The sequence below is a fragment of the Scatophagus argus genome, chromosome 6, assembly GCF_020382885.2.
Source record: "Scatophagus argus isolate fScaArg1 chromosome 6, fScaArg1.pri, whole genome shotgun sequence".
NCBI classification, from domain to species: Eukaryota; Metazoa; Chordata; class Actinopteri; family Scatophagidae; genus Scatophagus; species Scatophagus argus.
Genome location: NC_058498.1, coordinates 7125483 through 7152688, shown reverse-complemented (window position 1 = coordinate 7152688; position 27206 = coordinate 7125483). Strand labels below are relative to the sequence as shown.

Below are 27206 nucleotides of genomic sequence, written 5' to 3'. Positions count from 1 at the left end.
TTGAGACAGAAGCTGAGTAAAACCAGGACAACAACCTGTGGAGTAAGAGGGACACTGTATTTATCAACATGTGCCCATGTTTACTAGGACCTTAAATAAATGATCTGTCACACTTGAATGCATCTGCACATTGCTTGTACACTTTGGGTACTGCATTTGACAGTGCTTTGAAATTTATTACAAACTGTGAAGCACTCGCTTTACGTTTTACGGTTAATCAATTGGTATCATTCACCTTTTCACTTAAAACAGAGATGCAGCAGTTAGGGCTGTCGATCTATTCAGGCAAATCAGTTGGGACACTGACATAATGCCTTGTGAGTGTTATGATTGGGTCCTTTCGTAAAACGCTTAAGTTCCCTGCCCTTTGATTGGATGAGCCAGAGAGCGCTCTCCAATCAGACTTTACTGGGCTCGGATGAAGCATTACTGCTGGACATGTATTTGTTGACACACAATTTTTTTATGGGTACGAGCACATTTTGGCAACTTGTTCTACAACGCCGTCAGAAATGTGAAGCAGAAAGAAGGCAGCTCGTTCAAAACCTCAGAATGATAAAAGTACACTTTGGTTTAATAGATATTTTGCGAAAAAACTTGAAAAAGAAAATTGTTCTTATTGAATCCCTTTTCAGTATCTTAGAATAACTACTTTGAATAAGAAGATATGATGGAATTTATATCTATGTATGTCAGTATTTATTTATTTAAAGGATATTGTAAATATTGCACACATTCGCGACCAGTGGGTGGCGGTAATGCGCCAATTCGTTGTCTCCCAATAAGCCTCAAAAGAAGAAGAAGAGGCGGAAGCACGAGAATAAACAAATGTCAGATGGGACAAAACTAATAGCGGAAAAAACTGGACGTCGCGTTGGAAACTGTAAATCCGCGGGGGCGTGTTTTGAAGGAACACCAGAGACATGGACCACCGGGTACTGTGGCTTTATGTCTCTTTCTGAAATTTTCGGAAACGGAAAAACGGAAGTTGTTTAAGCTTAAGCTAGCGGGTAATTACCGTTAGCCGGCTAGTCACAATTTAAATTTATACCTCACGAGGAAACCTTGAACCAAGATCACTCGTCATTTTCTTTTTGACAAAGTTCAGTCTGTTTGAATGAAGGAAAGTTCAGTGCAAATTCTGAGATCATTTCTGCTCTTTATGGAGACTGTAGCTAGGATGACAGGGTGAGTGGTCATGCTCATAATCCGTACACAATCATGCACACAGTCTTTCCCCAAATATTCATCGGTGGTGTAAAACTAACGTTTCAGATTGAGAAATCTGAAACAAACCCGACCAGGAGTGTGCAAGTTCTCCCGTGTCTGCGTGGGTTCCCTCCGGCTTCCTGCTACCGTCCAGAGACATGCAGGTTAGGTTAATTGGTGACACCAAATTGCCCATAGGTGTGTATGTGAGCATGAATGGTTTGCTTGTCTTTATATATCAACTCTGTGATGTACTGGAGACTTGTCCGGGGTGCACCCCGCCTCTCGCCCAGTGTCAGCTGCACAGGATAAGCCTTGATAGGTAATGGATGGATGGAAGACTGAGCAATCAGTGTATTGATTTGGTGATGCAGATGTGATTCTCGAGGTCAGATGAGTCTGAGATTGACAGGTAACTGATTGTACTGAGGAATGCATGATCAGCACTGATCGTGATTCAGCTAGGGCCCTCTCTCCATACTGCATGAATTAAAGATGATTGATTCGTGACACTGAGTCTGTAATTCTTCAGGATTTCTTACAGTGATGATGGACTTATCTGTGGCCTGTATTCTGGCTCTTCATAACGCCACCATTGTTATGACTTAACTCAAGGCCCGCTTATCTCCTTTTTCTGGTCTTTCAACTGCATAACAAAGCCTGAATTCATGGATGTTTACTCAGTTGTCATGGCGACAGCATTATTTTTAGTCATCACATGACTTAATTATGGAATTCTGGTCATTTGATAACAGAGATCATAACTCCTGTCCCCGATTGAAGATTCGCTTAGTATTTTACTGTTTTCTCTGTGCCTGGAGATGGGCCACAGAGCTAAGCTAAGCAGAGCCAGCTAAGGAAGAAACAAAGTTCTCTTCCACCTGCATGAGGGCTACCCCAACCCCAAGAGAGGTATGACAGAGCCATCATTATTTGGCATGGACACAACCACATTATTTTGCTTTGTGTGAATAGAGCTTTTGTTTATATAGTAGATTAATGCCCAAAGGCAGTTCAGAGTGTTTTATGAACTGCATGAAAGACATTGAGAAGTGCATCATGACACGTTTGAAACACAAAAGGAATGTGCTGGGTTTCCCCCAGAAAACTGATCAGAGGAGGTTGTTGGCTCTACAGACCTCCTCCCTTATAAGACAAATGGAGAAAAAAAAAGGAAAACTAACTATCCTTTATCCTTTGTTTCTTACTCACACAAAACTCAGCCCTGTGTCAGCTTCTAATATTTCCATCACAACATCTGTGCAGTATTCAAAGAACCTCCGTATGAGGTAGTGGAGTCGGGTTCTGTGGACTTCCTCATGCTTATGGAGGTTTACTTCAAGAACAAGGTGAATGGACAAATAAATCTGTCAAGAAGATAAAAAATGGACAGAAAACAAGACATTTTTTCTTTATTAAATTTCTCAAGAACATCTTAATGTCTTTTCTTCAGCTTGACGAGCCCCACTCTGTATATCATAACTGTCTGAGGTGAAACAGCTATTTCTGTTTGTTTTATTGACTCAGAAGGTGATAGTTCATTCGTTCAGGTTTTATCTTTTGTTGTGAAATATGCAGATATTGAGAGCTGACTGTATGTTGGGCACCAATGTGGAAAGGCAAACAGGACAAAAACGACACAGATTAGTTTTAGAAAATACTTCATCTGTAGCCTTCCTCCAGGAGAACCCGAAAAAGATGACTTTCAACTACGACCTTAGTCGCTTTTCTTTATTTATACCTACAGTGGCCCTGGTATGCAGACATGTAAAATAGTCTAAAAATGTGAAAACCATTAGGATAATTTAACTATACACATGAGTAACAGCTCAGAGATTCACCTGCTGGTTAAGAGCTACCTCTGTCCATATGGGAAATCACACCAGACTTTACAAAGTTACCTTGGATATTACTTGGGTAAGCCGTAATTCAGCTGGCGTGCACCTAAATGTTTTTTTTCTCTCTTCAGGAACCCAGCAAAGAAGGATGTGGTGGCAGCAGTGAAGCAGCATAAGCTAAGTGAGGAGCACCATGAATGGCTCTGAAAAGACTGAGAGCAAAGCTCCCTGAGGCGATGACACAGGTGGTGTCTATAAAGTGTCCTTACTGGCCAAATCCCAACAATTCTCAACAATCATATGCAAAAATAATCCTAAGGCACTGTTTACATATAAATGCTCAACAGTGACCTCCTGTCTGCTGAGAAGACGTTTCCTTGCGGGGGAGCCACAGGTAATAACCAGTGAAAGTTAAATGTCTGGCTATAATGCAAATACCAAGTAGAACAAATGTATGTGTGTCAGCAGGATGCCACCCACTGCTCCCGCTCAAACATGTTTGACTTGTGTAGGCAGATGTGTATCAGAATCAGATTTGCCAAGTATGTGTGCACTTGTATCCTTGTCCTCACTTGTATCCTTGTAAAGTATAAGGAATATGACTCAGGGATTTTGTTGCTCCTAATTGTTACATACAGTTCAAAGAGAAACTTTGAGGGAAATGTAGATAGAAATATACATGCAGTTTTGGACACAATATGCCAATGAAAGTCAAAGTCTTGAATCTAATTTAATTTTTAAATGATGTGTTGAGGATATATGTTCAAGAAAACCTTGAAAAGTTGCTCTCAAAACTCAAAGTACCTGTCTTAGCTGAACTAATTGTATGAATGTTTTGTGCATGTGATGCCAAAAGGGGACAAAAAAGTGGTTGAAAGAGGAAGCTTGGAAGAGGCAAAAAGTTTCAGTCATCTTATCAATCTTATCTTTTTTTATTTTTTTTTTCACTATATTCGTATTTAATATCTGTTTCATGTTTGAGTTTTTTGTTGAAGGTTCAGGAAGTTACTAAACTATCTACTTTATGGTCTTGATTTTTTTTTATAAATAAATACAATTAATAGATGTCACTTGCTGAGAAGTGAAACATTTGCTCTAATAAAACTCTGTAAAACCTGTGGGAGACATGGCTTCATTTTGTATTTTTCCCTCTCACTGCATTTTGAAAAGGAGGATTTAAAGGTTGATGCCTCAATACAGCTCCTGTGTGACAGCCAGGTGGGATTTATTTTACTCAGACTTGACTGAGGAGGCAGACTGGATCAGTTTGAGCGGCAGGAGAAGAAAAGGAGGCACCAAGCCAGTGAGAGAGTGGTGACCTTCTGTCCTATAGCTGAGGCCCACTAATCTCACATCAAAGTCTGAGCACCACAGAGACTTGACTGCAATGGGCCCTCACTCATCAGGAGACGCACGTCGGAAATGGACATTTGGGACAGGCTGTGTAGGATGTGGTGTAAAGTTTTCATTATGCTTTTTCAGATGTACCCAAATTTGGGAAAGCTTCATCTCGACGATGCAGTAAAAGCTAACTTCTTTTGAATCACTTCAGATTCTTCTTTTGATTGACGTGTTGCCAAAATCAACATGGGGACACAAAGGAATTCTCATGCAGGCTTCCTTGTTTTACTGGCAAAGTGAGGAAAAACAGCTTTTTACAGGCTTTTACTGGCATTCAAATGTTTGCTTTTAACCACTAATGAAAGAAGTAAAAGTAGCAATGCTCAGATACCTACATACTATAAAAATACTTAATTCAAAGTGTTCAAATTTTTTTTAAAAAAAGCTAAAAGTTAACTTGCTGTATCAAAAGTAGAATTACTCACACATGCATTAATGGACTCCGTCAATGTTATTATAATAATGGATTGTCACCAGTAAAGTACCTCACAATTGTATAACTACATGTCATGGCTGCTTCTATCGAAGCTTATTATGCTTTTAAAAGACTGGTTTGAAACAGAAGTATTCTGTATGGGAAAGTGGGAACTCAGAAAATTTAACATACCTTTTAAGAGGATTGCGAAAAATTAAGTTGTATGACTAAGACATAAGCCTGACTGTTAACGTTATTGATGCTGCATTTATCAGACTAATGACAATAGGTAAAATGTGAAACCCCATATAATTGAACCCCGATTAATCAATTAGCATCGTGTGCATTTTACAATTGAAACAGAGCTGTAGCCATTGGGACTTGCTCGCTGTCACTCGAGAAAACCTCCAGAAAATGCTTTAATTGTATTTGCAGCCCGGTGTCTGACCCGCCCCTTGCGTGTTCTGATTGGCTCCTTTCAAGAGTGCTTAAATTCCCAGCGTTCTTATTGGCTGAGAGAGCTTTCTGTTTTGGTTGCCTGCCAGCAGCCGTCTGGAAGGGGAGGGGAGCCGTCTGCCTTCCGCTTCTGGGCTGGATTGACACACAATGAGGAGCAGAGGCTGGGGAGACGCTCCGCAAACGCCGCTGTAAATACATACAACAATCACTGAGGCCAGAGAAACATGGAAAACCAGGTACAGTGGCTTTTGTGTCTCCTTGTGGAATCTGAACTTTTCACGGAGAAAATGCCAGCGGGATGTGCGCTGGCAAGGCAGGAATGAATCCTCTGTTCTGCTAGCCAGAAGAAGAAAAAAATGCTCCTGCTGCTAATGAACTCGTAGTTGTTTGGCTCTGGAGCTATGCTAGCTGGGCACTCATACATCGGTATTTACCGCTAGCTAGCTTCAGTTTACCACACCATTCAGCACCGCTGCATAGCTGTAGCCACAACCAGGCACACAAAGAGATTTACACCTGGTGTTTATTCCGCTCTGCTGTGTTTAAAACGCATATGCACGTTGTTAAACACCACGAATTCCAATTTGACTCGAGGTTTTGTCTAGCTAAGCTAAGCTACTCTACCTATCAGGAGAGTGTCGGCCGTTGGCTAAAGGCTAAGGAGCCGCTACAAGGCGCCGGGGAAAAGATTTGTCCTCTCCAGGTTGGGCTGGAGAGGCGGGGTGGTGTCTCCACTGCCAGCGGCCTGAAACCACACATGCGAGGCTAATAAAAGCAGCAACGACCATCCAACTAACGTAATATCTTTGCATTTTTGTGCTAGGAGTTGGTTAATGTTTAATACATAGGTTACTACATTCATTCTCGACTAAATTGCACGTAGCATGGTGGCAGATTTCTGTGGCAAACGTTGAACTTGAATCCAGTCATGATGACCACCCATGCATTGGCTCGTCTTAAAAGACCCGGCATGTAAACCCTTTGCTATTGCAAGATCACGTCTTCACAATGAACATCATTGCACGGGGAAGTGTGCACAGTTGAGATTTGTGTGGTCCTTAGAAGCGTCATCATTTATTTAGCAGAAAACAGAAATGTGTGCAAAAGAAATTACAGATCTGCTAACAGTAAAGGAGATATTGCTTCAAAGTGGGTTCCTCTTTACATGCCTGAGGTTATTCAGGACTATATTTCAAATGGTTAGGCCACACACCCTTGGAAAGCGGCTCAGCCACTTTCTTGGAACTAGTCTGCATTCACTGTTGGCCCCTTTGAAGTTTTAACTAGATGTGTGAGTGTTCATCCAGAGGAAGTCTTCTGCTACAAGTTAAAAGAATGGTGTGGTTGTACTTCTGTGAGGAAGGTTAACTGTGTTACTTGTGAAAGAGTTGAATTAGATTTTTCATTCTTTTTACTCAAATATATGCACATTTGCCATTTTGTTCGTACATGTACTTAAAAATTAACACAGCAGCCTTGCAGTGACCTGGCTTTGTGAAGTTTGTAATGATTAATTCTTGTTAAAACTGTTTCACAGAGGTGTTCGTTCAGCTTAATGGTCATTTTGCAGGCTGTAGATTGCGCTGCTATTGAACTTAATTGTATTTCTTTGTATTAGACAGTCTTTAATTTTAAGTATTTAATTTTGTTGGGCCTCGCTATCTGATATGCACTTTAACTTTAATGAAACTTAAATGAAGCGCTGTTGTACTGCACTGCATTCATTTTAAATAGGTGGATCTAATAAGTCTGTAGTAGAGTCCGTCAGATCCCGGAGAAAGTCAGGTTCGGTTTGTAAACTTCACATTTACATTTATTGCACATTACAGCACCATGACACAGCTTGATAACAAGTTAAGTAGCTAACCTGATTCAAAAGCTGCAGTAGTCCATATAGTGAAGTCTTTGCTGATTTTTAGTTGTGAGTTCTGTGTGTTACCAGCACTGCAGTTGGGGTGGAAGTGGCAAGTGCTCATGTAGCTTCCCACAATCCCCACACCCTGTGTCCCACACTGTCTTGTTTTCCTTGGGTGTTGCAGATAGGCTGTTGTGGACCCCCCCCCCGCCAGCTCTCTGGGACTGACCATGTTCCTGTACAAGTTGCTCCCTCAGTGTATGTTATCATTCAGGCCTAAGGTGTGACAGATTCAACTGGAATCGGTAGCTTCATCAAAACGCAGCTGCTGTCATAATTGTTTGCCCCCTCCGAGGGAAACTTTTTTTTTTTTTTTTGCTTTTCATTTCAGTCGTTCATTAGCTGGAAGAGATTAACATAGTCATGAGGGTTATTATTTACGCATGTCAGCTGGGAGCTCATTGTTTTTGTGGGAGCCAGTGTGTCTGTCAGATTTTGTATTTTCTCTTATTCCCTCTGTTGGTGCACCGTGAGAGAGAGAGCATGCACAATATAAGTGGCTTTGTGCTGTCTGGTTTTGTATCCTCCTGTGTTGCCTTGAATAGATAAAAGCTAAATGAATGTGTTGCCACCAGTCATTTTACCCATCTGATACCATTAGATCCGAATGATTGCGAAACATAACTATTGTTTTTTTTGTTTTTTTTTAGACCGCTGTCCCTGGTGATTCAGATTTTCAGGCAATGTGGTGCAGTTCAGTTGATATCCATCTCCATTAGTGTGGTTTTCTTTTCCTGGCTACATTTTATAGAGCTTAAATGAGCAGTCAATTATTTTAATAGTTGATCAATAGCAGATTAATTGTTTGAGTCATTTTCCTTGTAAAATGCCAAACGTTTGCTTTCTCCAGCCTCTGAAATGTTGTGTTTTACTGCTTTTTCTGTTTTATTTCACTATAAATTCAATATATTTGGGTTTAGGACTGTTGGTCTAACAAATTTGTAGAAGTCTGTTGGCATTTTTTACTGTTATCTCACGTAGGCAATTCTTTTTATGGGGAAAATAATTAACAATTAATCAAACAATCCTTAGTGAAAATGCTCATTAGTTACGGCTGTAGTATTTTCTGTATAGCTGGAGCTAATGATTATTTCAATTACTGATCTGACGTTTATTTTCTCAGTTAACCGATTAATCATTTTCACTGGAAGATGTGAAAACAAGGTGAAAAATAGGGGATATGACAGTAAGTTCAAACTAATATTTTCACTTGTTTAGGTCAACAGTCCAGAACCCAAATATCGTAAGTTCACTGTCACACAAGTCAAAGGAAATCATCAAATCCTCACAGTCGAGAAGCCAGCCTCAGTGAATGTTTGGTACATCTGCATTTAAATAGTTTCAATTATGTCGATCAGCCATATTGATTATTGATTGACTGATTAGTGTCAGCCCTTATTACACCTGCTTTTCTGATTCTGATTATTGGGAGAAAGGCTCCTGTTTGTTTTTTTTGTTCCCTTTGTTTTTTAACAGAGTAATTGTCTTCCTCTTTGGCTCATTATCTTCCTGATTTTTATGTTGTTCTTATCACATTCCTGATTTTGTGGAGTAGTTGGGAGGGGGGTGTTGTTGATGATTGGAGGGACTTCACGGCTCCTCAGTGTGGGTGTGGTGGAGTCTGGAGTTTAAGGGCATTACTGCCACAGAATGGCCGGGCAGAGTGCCAGGCAGGGGAGGTGTGTGTGTGGTGTGTGTGTGTGTGGTGTGTGTGTTTGTGTGAGTGTGAGAGAGAGAGTGTGAGTGTGTGTGAGTGAATGAGCCAGAGAGTGCCAAACCAGCTCATCTCAATCCTGTCCCCTCTAATCCTCCCACTCAGTCCCAGCTCACGAGCTGCTCTCTGTCGGGGCCAAATCCCCACATTCTTCAGCCGTCCCCTGGACATAAAGTGTCTGTCTGTCCCCACTTGTCCCACCCCACCCCTCGTTCCCTCCTGCACTCCATCTCCATAGCCTCTTCACTTGTTATGCCAGTCTCCACCAGCACTGTGTCATTTGCTCGTCCCGTCGCAGTCATTGTTCTTGGCAGAGAGCGGTAGTCCAACAATGTGTCCCACTTCTGGACAAACCTTTTGAGATCAGTCGACTCGGGTGGCTAATCACTCCCATTCCGCAGGGAGCGTCCCGACACCAGTTCAGCTCTGTGTCCAGGCCAAGTGTTCAGCCTCTCCTGTTGAGTATAAAGTCCACACACTCAAAATAGAGATTTGGAGGTTTTGTTCAAGGTGGAATCAGAACCCAATGAATAATGGTTTAATCCCACTGCTTGTGTTTATTTCAAAAGCAACCTCAGTTTACAAGGTGTCTTAGTCACTGAAGTCTGGAACTGCAGGGGACCAGGATTTGAAGTCTGTAGCTAACAATTATTTTCATCACCAATTCATCTGTGAAATAGTTTTTTCATTAATCGTCTGGTCTGTAAGACATCAGAGAACAGAAACGTCCATCGCAGTGTCCAGAAGGCCGGAGTAATTTTGTTTTCTTTTCTTTTATCCGATCATCAGTCCAAAGATATACACATTGTGATTATATAAAACAGGCACAAATAGCAAGTTCTTACATTGGACCAGGAACCGGCTGGGTAGTTTAATCTATAGCAGCGAATCATATTTTTAAGACTATCATATATTTTTTTTTATGTTGTTTTCATTACTGACAGCTCTGCTGATCATTTCCCCCATTAATCTTGTGGTCTAAATAACCAGAAAACACTGTTCAGTCCAAAGTGATTTCTTCAGATGTTGTGTTTTGTCTGACCACTGTCCAGAACTGAAATATATTCCTCTTTTTTATCAGCGAAGGCTAAGAAAACAACACACATTCACATATGTAACCAGCTGTAGCTGGTGAGCATGTGGTGTCAAAAATGACTTCCTTTTTGTATTTTGTTGTGGTGTATTTTCTGGGCACATGTGAATCACTTTGTCACTCTGCTGTTTAACGTTGCTTTAGGAATAAAATGTGATTCGACAACCACTTAATTAATTGACTAATCAGTTGTTTCAGCTCAACATCGCAGTAAGAGCAGTGTTGTTGTTTTAGTGTTGTCACGTGACAGGAAGGGAAGTCATGTTGGGAAAATCTGTGCAAGTTCGTGTTAACAATCTGTTTGCTTTTTAGAATAAGGTTTTTCTTCCCTACTTTTTAAAGAAACATTTACTTGTGATTTTAATTCTTAGAAAACATCCTAATACATAATGCCTGAAGTGTCAAGGTGAAATTTTGCTGAATAAACTGAATGCCTTTGACTTCTGGACCCAAAGTTTAATAAGTGATTTGAAGATGTCACCTTGTGATTTCTGACTGAATTGATTTACCATGAAGAACATAGGCAGATTAATAAACAATTTTAAATTAATTTAAAAAAAAATTTTCTTGAGGTTTTCCTCATCTAAAGCGAAATGTGTGATTTGTTGTTTTTGGAATATATAAGTAAAACTGGCTTGAATTACAGTAATTCTTTGTAGTTGCGACGATAATGTTTTTCTCATAGGCAAGGAAAGATAGAGGAGACCTCCTTAAATTCAGGTTATCAATCTGTTCTCTCCTTTTCTGATCTGGTGTATTTGTGAGATCTATGGGATCTCATGTAGGTTATATGAGCATAAATCTGAGGGGGAAAAATTTTTTTTAAAGTTGCACGTAAAATTGTTGTATCGCATGAAAACCCACATGCAGTTTAAAGTCTGAAAAGCTCAGTGGAGGAAGAAAATAATCTTCTCTTATTTGACCTTACTCTGCTTACCACAATATTTACAAAGTGTAGATAACAGCAGACAAATGTTTCCACTCTGCATCCTCATCGGTTACTTGATCTCAATAAATGTCAGTCTGCCCTTGAAGTTCACATTTTACCTATTTTTGGTTTGTGTATGTTATAGTGTAGTATAGTCTAGTATAGTAATATGTTTGCCTTCTTTTGTTCCCGTCTGTCCCTTTTTAGTGCACAGTGCAGGTGAAGCTGGAGTTGGGCCACAGAGCCCAGCTAAGAAAGAAGGTGACATCCGAAGGCTTCACCCACGACTGGATGGTGTTTGTCCGAGGCCCAGAGACTGGAGACATCCAGCACTTTATAGATAAGGTCGTCTTCCGCCTGCACGAGAGCTTCCCCAAACCCAAGAGAGGTAAGACAGGGAGATAACGGCGTTTCCGTCTTAAACTGTGCAGAAGTCAGAAGAGAATGCTGAATTGAAACATTAGGGGGGGGGGGGGTAATAGTGCTTAATTCAGGTTGTTTGCACTGTTTTTTTTTTGGGTGGGTGGTAGGTATTTAATACAGACCACTGATCGAGCTTCCTGGTCTGAAATGTTCGTCTTAGACTTGCATTCATTCTACTCGCCAGCAGGGGGCAAATCCAGAAGTCCATTTGTGTGAATGCTTTCGAGAAAATTACCATTTCCCCACTTGAGTTCCCAATGAGTTTATGGTCGCTACTTTTAAGGCAATACAGCATGATATTCATTTTGTAAATAACTGTCTAATTGTCCCATTAAAAGACAATAAAGCAGAGTGTACTGGCTGTCTTGTAGTTGACAAGTTGCTACTGCAACGTGTCCTCAGGTTGTCAGTCAGGTTTAATCAAGTTGTATCCCCCAAAACGCTACGCTCTCAACCAAATATGGTCTTTACTGGCTCCAAAAACAAACAAACAAACAAAAATAAATAATCAAGATGGTGGACATCACATTTTTTTTCCACAATGCTCTTTCCTCACCAAAAATTGATCCGCATCTAAGTGGTGAAACAAAGCTCCTAATTGACTTGTACGTTCAGTCAGTCATTTCAAAAGTCATGAAAGAATAAGTCATGGGAGAATATGGTTTCCTTAGGCAGACAGTCAAGTAATGTAACATCATTTATCATTTGCCTCTTGTAATTCAGTTATAGCTTGAAGTTGGTTGTTATTTTCGTATGTCATTCTGTTCATAAGCTTAACATCACAAACGATTGTCTGCAGTGTGCAAGGAGCCTCCGTACAAAGTGGAGGAATCGGGCTACGCCGGCTTCCTCATGCCTATTGAGGTTTACTTCAAGAACAAGGTGAGATTGACCGGACACAGGGAGTAAACTGTGAGGCTGTTGACAGGCCTCTCTGTGTAGATATGCAGTATTTATTACATGAAATTTATGCTTTGTGGGCAAAGAAAAACATTAGGAAGTTTTCAGGAAATTGCATTACATGATGGGGCAGGAATCAGATTATTGCCCAAAGTGAAGAATAGTCAGATAACTTAAGTGCAGGTAAATTACTTAAGTGCAAGTGAGTGCAAGCAGTGATACTTTGACCAATTTTGTTTTTGAGAAGGGCTTTGCTTTGATTTTGTCTGTATACCCACTCAGCCAATCAAAATGTGCGATTGTGTTAGTCAAAATTAGTGATAGAAATAAAATTAACACACATTATTATACTGGACCCCTTAAGTCTTCAACAAATCTTTTAAATGAATAATCAAAGGGAAAAAAATCCACTCAACCCTCATTAAAAGATAAGGATGATGTGGAAGAGGTACAGTGTGCGCACATTAATGTATCATTAGCTCCTGCAGTTCCTTATAATATTAAACTTGGACTGCACCCAAAAATGTTACTTCTTCCTCTTATGTTCAATTAACATAAACACAATGGACAAATCTGTGACGAAAATATTTAAAGGCAAGCAAGAGGAGTGTGAACATCAGCAGCCATTAATCAAATGTACAAGAGGACATTTTGAGTTTTTTAAATCTCTGTGTGTCTTTTCCTCAGCTAATAAAAGCTTTTCTCAGGAATGTCAGTTGTTTCTTATCAGTGTGCCGGCTCCAGCTATATCTGTCCCTTTTTTTTTTTTTAAATTGACTTCCAGGGTGACAGTTCATTCATTCAGCTTTTATCTTTTGTTGTGAAATATGTAGGTGTTGAGAGGTGAAGGTATGTGGGGCAGAAATACAGGAAGACAAACATTAAGTACTTTGTGGCACACATGCTGTTACAGGAGTGTTAAAAGAGCCTTTATCCTCATGTCTTCCTTCAGGAGGAGCCAAAAAAGGTGTGTTTTAACTACGACCTATTCCTTAACTTGGAGGGCAACCCACCAGTCAACCACCTGCGCTGTGAGAAGCTCACCTTCAACAACCCCACCAAAGAATTCAGGAGAAAGCTGATCAAAGCTGGAGGGGTGAGGCTGCCTTGGACACTCGCCGATTGCCTGGTTGACAGGACTGGTGGCTACATGAGTGACTGTAGTCAATGGCCCATACTAAAGTCAACAGTTGTGCTGAAGTTGCAGCTATCACGTAGAGCATTTTAACATGAATTCTCAAATGGTGTTGCAAAGTAGGAATTTTGAATTCCCATTTCAGATCTTTCACAGAGTTCAGTTTCCTCGTTAAAGAGCAAATCAAAAATATAAATATTCTTTCTTCCCTGCAAAAGTCTGTATTGTTTGTTAGATGTTTTTGTATTTGCGGGCTGTGCAGGCTGAGATGTTTAACACTTACAGCTGAACTCTTAAAGTGTGATTTCATGCGACACCGGATCCCATGCGTGCTATTCAGTCCTTTCTTGTCTTGCTGCAGTCAGCACCGACAGGCCTGCAGCAAACTGCTGTCACAGTATGGACGAAGCTCCTTGTCTCAGAATGGGCATTGTTTTAGCAAAATCTTAACTTGAAATCATCAGTTTGGATCAGTTAATCCATCCACCCATCTCATGGCTCTTATCCGATCCAGGTCTTCTTAATTAAATTGTTTGTATCATCAGAAATTATTGGAAAACATGCACTGCAGGGAAGTACTAAAAAGGATGTAACATGATAATAAATAATTCAGGGCGATGTTGTCTCTGCTGGTTAGTCATTATACTTTCACACTTTCACACTAAGTCTACCAGGCGTGGATATTGTCTGTGTAGACCAAATCGTTGTTAACAAAGTGAGTGAGAGTGATGAACAGTCAGCCACACTATATTCTTCTCCACCTTTAACAGAGCTTTCTGGTCTGTGTATTTGAAATGTAACATGGGAGCGTTTATGTACAGCAATATTTTCTGACTCATCTGTTCATGTTTTGAGCCGATGATTCAAATGGGAGAGTTTAATGGCCATTCAAGCGGTGAAAGTGCTACAACTATGACTAACAGTTGGGGAAAGGTTTAGCAAGACTTTTACGGATGGTTCAAAATAGCCTTTTGCTTTATAAAACCCTTGTTTTGTTTTCAGTCGAACTAAATACATGCACTGCACATCATTTGAGAATCTACAGTATACAGTGTATGGTTGCTTTTAAAATCTACTCAGCAACTCTGTAACTCCTGTCTCTTTAATTTCAGATACTGGTGGTCCCAGAAGGGGCTGAAGCTGTATCAAGGCCCAGTCCAGACTACCCAATGCTCCCCACCATCCCCCTCTCTGCCTTCTCAGACCCCAAAAAGACCAAGACTTCTCATATGTCAAAGGTTGGTTAAATTGCTCGCCAGTACTTTTCAGGTTGCTCATTTCATTTGGAGTATTTAACCAGAAAGTGTCACTTGACATTTTTTTTCCCCTTACAAAAATCATTGAATCAGTCTTCAGAACAGGCTGACTCAGGCTTCTAATCATTGCCAGCTGTTTTTGAGCATCTGTATGCATGTATGCAGAATTACTCAGCCAGTGTATTTGCCAGGAGAAGGGGACATACTGGTAGAAAACAGGAAACTGATCCCGATACATTTTCCATTGTTGCCATTGTTTTGGTACCAATCTTTCACAGACCTGCACAGTTGTAAGGTCTCCATGCTTGGCTGAAATGAAACGGCACTGGTTTGTTCCTGTCTCTTCAGCAGAATTTAGGTAATATACAAAAACAAGACCAACATTGGTGCCAAACTTAAAGTTAAGCTGGTGGCAAATTCCCCTTCATTTTGACGTAGAAATACATGTTGTTTCAGTCCACGTTATTGTTGTGACATGAGTGGGCGTGTGCTGAGCAGCAGCACCAGTCTTGGTTTCATCCAGCTGTGTCCATCTGCTGACACAGAAAAAGTCACCTCATACATCATCGCCCCTCTCCCCAGTCTTCCAGTCTGTATTGAGTCTATTTTTCACGGTGAAAAATAGACTCCACTCAGGAATTTTCCACATCGGATTCAATAGTGTTTGAAAACCTGCTTGCCGATAAGTGGATGAACAGTGCGGAAATACCACCTCTACCTGCATCGGTGTGTCTGACAGCTTTATTACATGCCACTCCAGTGAAGGTGGTGGACATGCACAGCCTTTGTTACTACCAGATATCTGTAAAACTGACATTACCATCCACCTCAGATATGCTGCAGTGCTAATTAGCAAATGTTACAATACTAACGTGCTAAACTACGATAGAGGACATAATAAAGATTATACCTCAGCATGTTAGCATGCTGGTTATAGAATTTTGTTCAGAGCTGCTAGCATGACTGATGGCTGTTGATTTGACATCTGGTTCACAGTAAATGTTACCACAGTGCAGACTAGGCTGGCCAGATCTTGACAAGATCTTTGTGTTTCTGAACCCTTGGCTGGAGGCTTGCATTGTCACTCAAAGTGCTGTTGTTTTCTCTTTCCAGGAACCCAGCAAAGAAGGAAGTGGTGGTAGTAGCAAAGGACCCAAACCGCACAAGCTGACTAAGGAGCACCGCGAACGGCCCCGAAAAGACTCGGAGAGCAAAGTCACGTCAAAAGGAGACAACGACCGGGACGGAAGCAGCAAGAGTGGCCGCGACCCCTCCTCTTCCTCATCTTCTTCAAAAAAGCCGTCAGAGATCAAAGTGAAAGATGAAGTTAAGGTCCTACCCAAGGCTGCCTTCAAAGAGCCTAAGCTTACCCTGAAGGAGTCAAAGATGGAGGGCATGTCCCCCAAAGGAGGGGGGGCGGGGAGCGGAGGGGGTGGTGGGGGTGGAGGCGGAGGAGGGCCCACTGAGTCCAAAGCCCCGGGGAAACGACCGTCCACTGTGGAGTCTCCCAAACCCAGTGCGAAGAAGCAGAAGAAGGGCAGCTCAGAGGGGCCAAAGGGGCCAACCGGCGGGACCTTCACAGGAACTTCTCCTCGTGTGTCCTCCTCATCTGCAGCCAGCCAGCCCTACGCAGAGAAGAAACCACCCAAGGAAAAAGGTCGTTGGACCAAAAGCAAAAATGAAACACAGGAACCGAAGGAGCCCAAGAAACTTCCTGAGTCAGAAGAGTCAAATTCAGAGGACGAAGCGTCGTCAAAGTCAGAGGTATGTCTTAAATGTGAAGAGTGTGGAAATTATTCTTTCAGGAATAGATTTTATGATGTCATGCTGTTCAAAAATGTTATTCAGGCTGCAACTGAGGATTATTTTTATCATTGCTTAAATTGATGATCATTTTGTTGTTTAATCAATTAATCGCTTGGTCTGTAATGTGTCATAAAATGATGAAAGTGCCTGTTAAAATTGCTTAAAGTTCAGTCCAGCATCTTCAGACTTCTTGTTTTGTTTGACCAAGAGTCCAAAGAAAGTGGTGGCACTGCAGAAGTCAGAAATGGCACAATAATCACCTGATGTAGTGATCGTAAACTCATCATTGATCGGCCCATTTCTTCTCCTTTTGTCTTTTTTGTTTTGTCATCTATAGCAGTCGGCCCCTTCTAGTCCCTCCAACTCCAGTTCGAGCTCTGACTCCAGTTCAGATTCGGATTTTGAGCCTGGACAGAAGCAAGGCCAAGGTAGAGAGTCCGTTCATCTTGTTTCATCGCAGAACATTTTCATGTACCGCGTAATATATGCGTGTTAAAAGTTTTCTGGATTGTTGAAGTGAGTAGTATTGGAGTTTGTGGAACACTGCTGTCGTCCTCCTCCCAGGCCCCCTTCGATCCATGGTGGAGGAGATCCAGTCAGAAGAGTCGGATGACGACGACAGCAGCTCAGAGGAGGAGACACCCATCAAAACCAACCCCCCCAATCGTGACTCTCGGTCAGTCTCCCTAAAGACCCCTTACATATTTGACAGTCTATTAAAAACACTGGTCCCAGACAGCACTTTGAAGCAAGTTCACATATGGTAAACCCTGGCAAACAAGTGTTACACTACATCATATATTTACTTCAGACTCACTTTGTGTGTTGCAGTCTTTCCTTTGACTGTGGTGGAGTCCACCTTGTCATATTATGAAGTATGCGGGTGCTTAGAGTTGTGCTATGGTCAAAGCTTACTTATGTTTATGTGCATGTGAAATTAGCCAAGATTTTAACCAAACCTCCAGAGAATCTGCAACAGAAAATGCAAATCAGGGTGCTTTTCCCTCCACTGTGGTCATGCAAATAGCAGCTGAGTGCTTTAAGATGATAAACTGTTAAACTACTGCAGGAGAGTTTGTGTCTTTTAAATTTACAGCCCTTATAGTGAGGCTTTTGTTTTGGAAAATGCACATGAAGTCAGGTGAATGGAGCTTCCTACCTGCATCTTTACTTTTTCTATTTATATGGCTTATTGTGGCCCTACTATTCAACTGGCATTTATCACACATCTGACGTTTGTCAAAACTGTCATACACACTGACACCAAGTGCCTCAGGGATTTTATTAGACCCACGTCATACAGTGTAACATGTAGTGATGCTGATTAGGCACCTTAACTTTCTCTTCCTACCTCACCCATTGCGTGCCTCTTCTCAGTGTTGTTTACTCTTGCTGGTTTGTAAATTTTAGTTTCCCTCACCACATGAAACTCGCTGCTAATTTCGATTTGTTTTACTAACTATCTGTCTGTATTAACAGGAAATGATCATTCTGATCTCATACGTACACATCCAAATGTAATGCTTAGTGAGGAGATAGTGACAGTTTGTCGTGTCGAGTGTGACTGACCTCTGATCTCGCCCTGTTGCCCTGCTAGACTCAGTCTGGACAGCGAGAGTGACAGCAGTGACGGCTCGCACAGCCCCAGTCGAGACCCTGCCCCGCCGCCGCAGAAACACAACTCCTCCAATAACAAAGTGAGTCACACAGACCTCATTTTACTGCCCGTTTTCATTAGGCGTTTTCGGACCAAACAGATCTTTGGGGAGCTCCTCAGTGGGCAGTTCCTCCCAGAGAATCCCCAGGACCACATACCTTCAGGAGCCTTTTTTTCCTGTTTGCATTTGCACTGCCAATAAGGAGCGCTGAAGTGATGTAAGATGGCCTGTGGTTGGTATGAAAACTTTACTTCTGCGCGACATACACCAACAGTAATTTAACAGGCATTTCTCTGTTTTGTTCCATTTCTTTAAGGCTACAGTAACCAGCTGTTGTTCATATGGATAACATTTCCTGCAGGTTTTAAAAAAATGGTGGTTGGTGGTATGGCTTTGGCTCATGTGTTCAGCCAGTCATTGTATACTTAGGCCACTCAAAGTCCCTCTTGTGCTGGTGTAGGAGCTAAAACCATTGTTAAAATCATTCTTCAACTGATTTTTCAGAATTAGACTTAGACTTGACTTTATTGATCCCTTTGGGATGACTCCCTCAGGGAAATTGGATTTCCAGCAGCTTATAAAGTAGGGAAGCAGCACACAGGGCAGTTTGCAAACAACTAAGGAGGAAGGAATTATTTGAAAATAATGAGATAAACTCTTAGCTAAATATAAAAATCAGAGATAAGAATAAAATAAAAAATAAAATAAATTTAGAGAACTATATATGGTAAAATATAGACAACTGTATATGGCTTTGGTTTTGGTTGTTACAGTGTGAATTAAAAAAGGAATCCTTAGAACCGAAGTAGTGTGATTAGAAAACAAACAGGGTGGTTTAGGAAATTCTCAACTGATTGCCGTCTTATTTATTCTTAGCAGTGTTGAGTAAATACAGTCTGCAGTGTTCAGCTGTCAACATAATTCCTGACTTCCTCAAGCATTATTTTGTTGTGGATCTTTTTTTGGTTTTGTGAATGAAAGTAATTAAGAAAGTAGTTTTGTGTGTTTGAGAAGCCTGTATCTGAGCAAAACTATCAAAACAGTATTGAAAAAATAGTCTAAGTCATTATTCAGTTTTTAAATTTTAGAACATGCTGTATTTTTAATGTTGAGCTTCCTACCTGACACGGACTGGCCTGAAGACATTCAAAAATGAGACATGGACTTCATCAGGTTCCCACTTACATTTCCGCTGTATTAACTGTCATCACTGTCCCAGATACTCTCGTGGTCTCATATTACTGCCTCTGTGTCTCTTCTTTGTGTCCTCTCTGTGTAATTTCTCTCCTCCTGTCCCTCTTTTGCTCTTTCTCCGATCTCTTTCCTGCAGGTTTCAGGCAGAAAGAGTCCAGATTCCTCGTTTCGCTCAGAGAAGGTGTTGAAGAAGGGATACGACAAGGTAGGAAGGGTAAATCAAACTTTTTATGCTTTAACTCTCACCCTCACACACGCATGCTGTTTTTGTCAATAATAGTACATTCATGAACTCATTGTGGAGTGCTGGCCACTGAATCGGTCCAGATGTGCAGACAGACTTTGGCCTACGAACCCTTGAAATTAATCTCTTGTTTCTTTCTTTGTAACAAGATGATTTATGTACAGATGAAATGTGGTGAGCTGATCTTGTAAGACTGATTCACATTAAAACATATGCTCAGTTTTATGAAACATCTGCCATTGGTGAACAGCAGAGAGTTTCTCTGCTAAAACAGGAAAAAAAAAGAAGCTGTCATCAATGTTTTGGTTTCAGTCAATTTATTTATGTCAGCCAAAATCACAACGTTGTCTCAGTGGGCTGTAAACAACATACAGTGATAGTCAGAGTGTCAGTCAGATGTCTGTGCAGGCAAGTAAGGTTGTCAATCAGTTTTTTTCTCGACCACAGACAGGATGCATGCATATTAACAATGAAAGCACATAACAGCATACAACTTGATTACAGTAAGCAGCCGTCTTCCATCTTCTCTTCTCGCATCTGTGGTGTCGAATCCGAAATGCCTCCACCCATCCCCTCTCAGATGGTTTGATATTGAGATTATCTGGCAAGGCTTGCTTATTTTCTCTCTACTTTTAGGAACGTCCCCCACTGGATTACAAGTCATGGCCTGTTGAATTTTTAATGACAGATGTTTAATTTTGCTCACATTTGTAGGGAAGTTAGCCTTTTACTTACAAAGTGACATTCCCATGACTCTGCTTTCCTTGTACTGAGAAGCTTATCTTCAGTACGACACCGTTCATGTTCGCTGTTGTCTCGGCAGGCTTACACAGAAGAGCTGGTGGACCTCCATCGCAGACTGATGGCTTTAAGGGAGCGTAACGTCCTACAGCAGGTGTGTGTTCGTGTTTTTTGCTTGATAGCAGCCTCGTTTTGATAAACACTGTGCCATGTTCTGTTATTAAAGTATTGTACTGAAAAAGGTATTAATGCTGTTTAATCAATGTAATATGAATGGTAAGGAGAGTGACGGGAACCATTTCTTTTAGAAAAGTTTTTTTAATATATGGAGTTTCTTCATGAATAATGTGATCTGAAGGACAAAGTTGGCATATTTAGTTTTTAATGTTTTCTCTGGTGTAGATAGTTTTTTTGTTTGTTTTTTTTTTAGTAAAATTAGGCAGTAATGTTGAATGGCAGACTGTCTGGAGACATAAACTGAATTGTAAATGCAGGTGGCTGTTGAACACTTGTTGTTTTTTTTTTGTCAGGGCATTAACACCATCTGACCTGTAGTAAACACTGTCACAAGACGCATTTCCACCGCAGGAACAATGTCCAGGTGGTGCAGAACCTTTAGAGGAGGCCAGTGTGTTTCCACTGCAGGGACCAAGGTCTAAATTACTTTCCAGAGACATTATGTAGCCCCCTAAAAGTCCCAGCTCAGGGATAGTATTTTCCAAATGTACAGGATTGTGGGTGAGGATTGCTGTGACTTTGAGGATTGCTGTGACGTTTCATTTCAGCAGCCATTTTCATTTTCTGTTTTCTGTTAAATCTACATATTTTTGCAGGCAGGACCATGAAACGGGTATTAAATTGTATTCTGCGTGGTATTGGAAATGTAACACTGTGAACCATTTATATATTGTTGTTTTTGTTTTTTGTTTTTTATAGTGTAATGTGATCTGAAGGACAAATATGTCCTCCTCTCTTTCTGTCCTCTATCAGATCGTCAACCTGATCGAGGAGACGGGCCACTTCAACGTGACCAACACCACCTTTGACTTTGACCTCTTTTCACTGGACGAGTCCACTGTCCGCAAACTACAGAGCTACCTGGAGGCGACGGCCACGTGACAGGAAGTTGAAACCCACGCGGGAAACCCGGCGTGTGGATGTCAGCGGCGGCAGAGGAGGTAGACTCGCCACGGGATGAGCAGCTATCACCTGTCGCATGCTGTCTAACAGGCCTGACTGAACCGTCGAACAACTACACGCAGACAGAAACACATGAACAAACACAAGCACACATGAAGACGCACCACCTTCAGGTGACACTGGGGAGGAAACTGAAGGGGGAGGTGTGGAAGGCAGGGCGGCAGAGGAGTGGAGTAGCTGAACCCCCCCGTCTACAGTCAGGATTTTCACTACACATCTTTTTTTTTTTCTTCCTTTTTCTTTTTTGAGTCCGTGTAGAGCTATGGAATGCACCCCACACCCCCTTCTTCACCCTCCTGCACTCATGTCGCTCCCGCCTTTGCAAAGCCAATACCTCCCCTCCTCCCATCCCTCCCTCCCCCCTCCTCCTCCTCCACACGCACACTCCTTACTCTGCAGAACACTCCAGTTCCCTTCCCCCCTGCTGTCAGCTGGAGCTCATTTCTCTTGACATACTCTTGAGTCGTGTGTGTGTGTATGTTGATACGTCTGTGTGTGTGTGTGTGTGTGTGTGTGTGTATGCAAGCTTCCCTTTTGTTTGTGAAGCTCGAGCACAAACAACAGCTGGTTTCCCTCCTTCCTCGCACACACATGGCAAAAAAAAGAAAAGGAAAAAAACAGATTCAGGTAGTGGTTAACCTCAACGCTCCACATTTAGCATTTTTAAGCAGTATGTAAACATTGAATAAATAGTCTATAATTCACTTTAATGTAGTTGTAAGTTTGTTTGTTTGTTTGTTTGTTTTTTTACACACTTGTCAACAACTTAAACTTCTCCTGTGGGCAGTGGAGGCTTGTGGTTTCTTTAGAGGAGAACTTATAACTGATGACAAGTTCTGAACATTAATAAATTAATAAACACTTCAAATATCCATATAGCTGCATGCAACTCAATTACAGTATTTTATAATCCATTTATTAAATGTTGAGTGCTTATAAATGCTAAATGCTGCTTGAGGGGGGGGTTATAATTGTACCCATATTCACGCATGTTTGTCTCCCAGGTCCTTACTCTCAACACTGTACATGAAGACTCTTAGACGTGTGTGTGTGTGTGTGTGTGTGTGGTTCGGGTGAGGTTTCCCTGTTGTCTGAGCGTTTGAAAACACATGTTCTGTTGAGTTTCCCCCCCTTTACTTCCTCGCACTGAAAGCTGAGCCTTGACCTCCTACCAACAGCTCCCCCTTTCCCACTGAACCCCCCCCTCCTCCACTCCATCCCTCCTCTCCACCCTCCTCCTTTCTTATTCCCATATTGGCGTGCATGAAAGGGCTCGACTGCTCGCGGCCAGAGCAGTGGAGGATCACTCCCGAATTGCCTTCTAAGTGCTGGGTACGGTGGGGGTATAAAAAAAAAAGCCGTGAAAAAGTAGCCATAATTGTCTCCCAGAATCCAAAAATGAGAAGAAAAAAGGGGCCATGCTTTTTTACATTTTATTTTTCTACAAGTGCATTTTGTGTATTTATTCCCAGATTGCGGTTAAGATGACCTGTGAGCTATGAATGTATATCGCTTTTACTTTTCTACGGCTAGCAACAGCCCCACTCTAGTGCCTTTTTCTGCGACGTGCAGTGTGTGTGTGTGTGTGGGGGGGGGGGTGTGTGTGTGCGCTCTGTTAGCCATGGTCACACAGATGGGGAACCCCCCCCACCCACCCCGCCAAAAAAAAAAAACATACCCCCTTTGGGTAAACAAGTGTTAATAGGGATGCCTGAATATCCAGTATTGTCTTAATGGCTTCCATCCCTGATTCTCACTTTCTAATGTCTTTGTAGGCTGTTGCCATTTTATCATTTCTGTTAATCGAGCCCTCTAGAAATTTTGATGCCACTGTTTTTTCCCCACGATGGTGGTCATGTGTTTATGTTCTTGCTTTGTGAGATTAGGTTCTGTGTTTTAAAGAGGAAACTTCAGGTGATGTGTGGTAGTTAAGTCACATTAATTAGCTCTAGTTGCTTCAGCTGTTGTGTATTTTGTGATGATGGTTGTCGTTGAGTAGGGTTGGCCTTCCCTCCTCAAACGGTTTGAAGTATTCGAGCTAATGGTGGAGCGATCGAGACCAAGTTAACAGGCACTTGAAGAGCATCAACAAAGGGCATGTAGGCAGAAAATGAAGCTATGATAATAATAATAATAATAATAAACTCTCCTTGGGTTTTCTTTCTTTAAATATTTAACATGCATCTCTCAGGGGCCTGCATCATGAAGCAAGATCATTGGATTAGACAGATGACTGCGACAAAAGCTGAGCAGTGTCAGAAAGCTGGCTCACTTCACCCAGTTTACACCACTAAACCTATTGGTGGCATGGTTTCAGTTTTAAGGAACGGACCTTGCAAACGATGATTCAGAACGAGCACAAAACATTAAAGTTATACACCGGTAGATTCACTTGGCTGTACTTTATATAATCTTTGAAGTATAACCAGTTGCCCACCGTTAAAATAATAATAATATTAATAACCTTAATTAGAGATGATGGGAAATGACACCCAGTTGACAGTTGTAACGTTCATGGGGGCGACCTGCAGTTGCCAACTCTTAGACAGTGTCCCCAGCATATTGGTCATAGAGGCATATAGTTGTACTGAAATTATCTAATTGGCCCAGCATAAACTATGTTGCATTCATGATCCATTACTGCAGCGCACTAAGATTTGGCTAACACAGTATTTTTATAGACTCAAAGAAGTGCAAAACCCGGCAAGTTACATGCAGTGAAACACACACAGGAGCATTTTTGGCATTAATTAATCACTCCACCACACCCAATTTTTTTCCTGCCCGTCCGGTGGGGGAATCGAACCGGTGACCCTCCGATCACAAGCCGCCTCTCCAACCTCTAGGCCACGGCTGCCCCCGTGACGACAAAACGTGATACTAACTAGCTTGCCGTTTGAAAGCTAATTAATCAGCTAACGTTAAGAAACACTCAGCGACAGGTCCACGCCGCGTAGCTAAACCCTAGCTAGCCAGTAGAAAGCAGTTGTTGGTGACGCGCCTGTACTATTGTAAAATTGACACCGGTTGTCATAATGCCTCAAGTTAGTTTCGTGCATGACGGTGAAGTATTGCAGCAAGCTGGCAACTAACACATTCACGCTGGCTAGCGATAGCGTTTGTTAGCAACGGTTAGCTAGCTAGCAGAAACTTAGCTGCGCTGCGTTGATCGGACGTTGGTTGCTTAGTAACGGTAACTGATAAAGGAACGCGCAAATGGGAAACTAGCCAAGGAGTGAATAAGAGGCACAAGGGAAGCACCCGTAAACATCTTATGCTTTGAATTTTGGGGGGAAGGAAAGTCCCAAATACGTAGAAATCAGTCTACAGGCTGTTATTGTCGGCGAACAAGACAGTCGGAAAACAGAGCAGCTAATACGGGTAAACTGCGTCACATTGTTAAATACAGAACCTTAAGCTGTAAAGCCACTGTGAAGTTTAGCTGTTGTTTCTGTGTTTATATTAAGTTTAATATACTTATGCACTGGTTTAAAACGCTAACTGCAATTAAACTGTTGACCACAGCTGTGTTTCAGGTGTCCGGATATTTAACTTTGTCCAAATGGACGCCTGCCAGCCAAATAGAGCTTTTCTTTTTCCAGCCAACCGTTTAATGTACTCATTTTGTTTAACTTTTACCTGATCAAGTACTGTATTTCTCAAAAATTGTACATTTTAGTTGAAGCTAAAATGTCAAAGAAGAATATATAACAATGCCCGATATTAGCTATAGCCTATTACTTTTAGTATTTCATTATTGCATCATTTGACTATTATTGTTGACCTTTCACTTTCATGTTTATGTGTAAATATTGATATTTACTGTATATTGCCTACGGGTCTTGACCTTTTTTCAAACTCACTGAATTTTACTTTTTGTGCTGCACTGACAAATTTTCCCAAGAGAGATCAACATTTTCATCTCCTAATGATTAATAATTACTCTTGACATGATGTGGCATAGGTAAACAGGATCAGCAGTGTTAGGTTTTTGGGAGCCAGAAAACTTGGCCAGTCTGAGGTGAACTTGCTTCTTGATTCAGGCTCCTGGTGTGTTGGTTCCTGTGGGCCCTCCAGGCTTACACACACACACACACACACACACACACACACACACACACACCAGCCCACTGTGGTACAATCCTTCAATGAGCGATTCCCTCCCTGCATCCCTCCTCCTCCTCCTTCTCCTCTTCTTCTTCCTCCTCTTGTTATCTTCCTGCCGTCAGTGTTTTTATTCTGACACTTTAATAGCTTTAATACTTCCCTCTCCTTTTCTGTTGCCTGCCTGGCTCAGCAACTTGTACACACTCCCTTTGCCCTCACTGTTAATGCCGTCTGAGCGTGGAACGTGCATCTCAAACAAACCAACAGAGAAAGAAAGAAAAAAGAATAAAAAGAAAAGAAAACCCAGGATCCTTTCCACCTTATGTGCCCTGCAGTAACCCCCTCCTGCCCTCACTTCTTCCCCCTCTGTCCCACCCTCATTTTCTCTAGGTGTGCCTCTGTCAACAGAACTTCAGGCCGTGATTACTGAGTATGAACTCTGAAACTGTGTGAGTGACGTTTGTGCATCTGCGAGTGTGTTTGTCAGCGATAGGAGAGATTTAAAAAAAAAACAAAAAACAACAACAACAAAAAAAACAAAACAAAAACCAACCTTCCTGTCCTCTTCTCTGTGCATCGATGTGGGAACTTTTAAGTCCTAGTTCATGAACTCTGACCTTTGACCAGGCACTCATTCAGTCCCTTGTTGTGGTGGTTGAGAGGGGAGGTTATGTGGGGACTTGAGAGAAACCCCACTGTCTACCCACAGTCAATGTTTTATTTAAATGGACCTCTGCACTTTTGGCTGTGATGACTTCAGTACTTAAGTAGTTACCTAAACTGTATTTTTAAGGATTTTATACAATATTTACATGCAATACGATATGAATTGATTTCTTTTTTCTTTGCCAACATTTTTTGTTTGTTTTTTATTTAATTGTCTTTGTTTTTTGGCGTGATTTGTTGCTATTATTCACAAACAAACATGTCCATTGGATCTATTTTATGCGGAAAATGTTATGGGGGATGTTCCCTGTATGTCTTTTTGTGTCATGATTCTGATGACAGCTGAACACCAAGAAGCAGGTGTTGGAAAATATTTTCTGGATGAGCTAAACTTTGCTATCACTCTCTGCTTCCAGTAGGAATAACTGTACCAGAACAAGGACAAGAGGAGTCCACATTTTGGTTCAGGGAACTGAATTGTTGAGCTAAAATGTTTTTGTTTTTTTTTTCTGTGTCATGTCCGGTTATGATTTGAGTGTTTCTTTTCTGCTCCATGAAAATCTGTACCCAAACACCTAATTTTATTGTGTTATGACTGAGCCTGAGGAAACACATCATAGGAAACAATAGAGTTGCAAAATGAGATGGAGCGGCTGTGGGCGCCTCTGGTACCGAAGTAAAAAGTGCAATTCATTTTTCCTGTTGTCAGAATTACACTGTAGTTGGAGCACTTCCGCAGCTTGGGTCAGCATTAAACTCCTCTGATTCACTCATCAGCCCAGAACAACTGCTGTAGAAAATATGTAGTTAGTTAACTACAACTCCCACAAACCATTGCGGTAAGAAACATCCAGTGGCCAAACTTAAATTTAAGTCTTGTGTGGGCGAGAGGTACAGAAACACC

The 27206-nt window shown here is 41.5% G+C and overlaps 1 protein-coding gene and 1 long non-coding RNA gene across 5 annotated transcripts; both read left to right on the top strand.

Moving 5' to 3' along the window:
- The first annotated feature begins 660 nt into the window (after positions 1-660).
- On the top strand, positions 661-4165 carry LOC124061143. Its single transcript, XR_006843684.1, has 2 exons — positions 661-935; positions 3179-4165. It is a non-coding gene; the product is annotated as an uncharacterized LOC124061143 (long non-coding RNA).
- Positions 4166-5403: 1238 nt separating this feature from the next.
- mllt1a (MLLT1 super elongation complex subunit a) lies at positions 5404-22239 on the top strand. 4 transcript variants are annotated; one of them, XM_046391219.1, is made up of 12 exons: positions 5404-5558; positions 11180-11360; positions 12195-12277; positions 13248-13391; positions 14543-14668; positions 15800-16450; positions 16833-16920; positions 17057-17168; positions 18090-18189; positions 19481-19549; positions 20412-20483; positions 21320-22239. In XM_046391219.1, exons 1-12 carry the CDS (start codon positions 5547-5549, stop codon positions 21446-21448), a joined length of 1767 nt encoding a protein of 588 aa, XP_046247175.1. In that variant the 5' UTR covers positions 5404-5546; the 3' UTR covers positions 21449-22239. The 4 variants fall into 4 exon arrangements, with proteins under 4 accessions (XP_046247175.1, XP_046247172.1, XP_046247174.1 ...); XM_046391216.1 differs by having other exon boundaries at positions 19481-19558; XM_046391218.1 differs by having other exon boundaries at positions 16830-16920.
- The last annotated feature ends 4967 nt before the right edge of the window (positions 22240-27206 follow it).

Excerpts from the sequence above, each read along its gene's own strand:
- mllt1a (XM_046391215.1), top strand. Across the intron at positions 14,669-15,799 it reads AGACTTCTCATATGTCAAAG|GAACCCAGCAAAGAAGGAAG; the intron begins GTTGGTTAAATT and ends TTCTCTTTCCAG. Across the intron at positions 20,484-21,319 it reads AGCGTAACGTCCTACAGCAG|ATCGTCAACCTGATCGAGGA; the intron begins GTGTGTGTTCGT and ends GTCCTCTATCAG.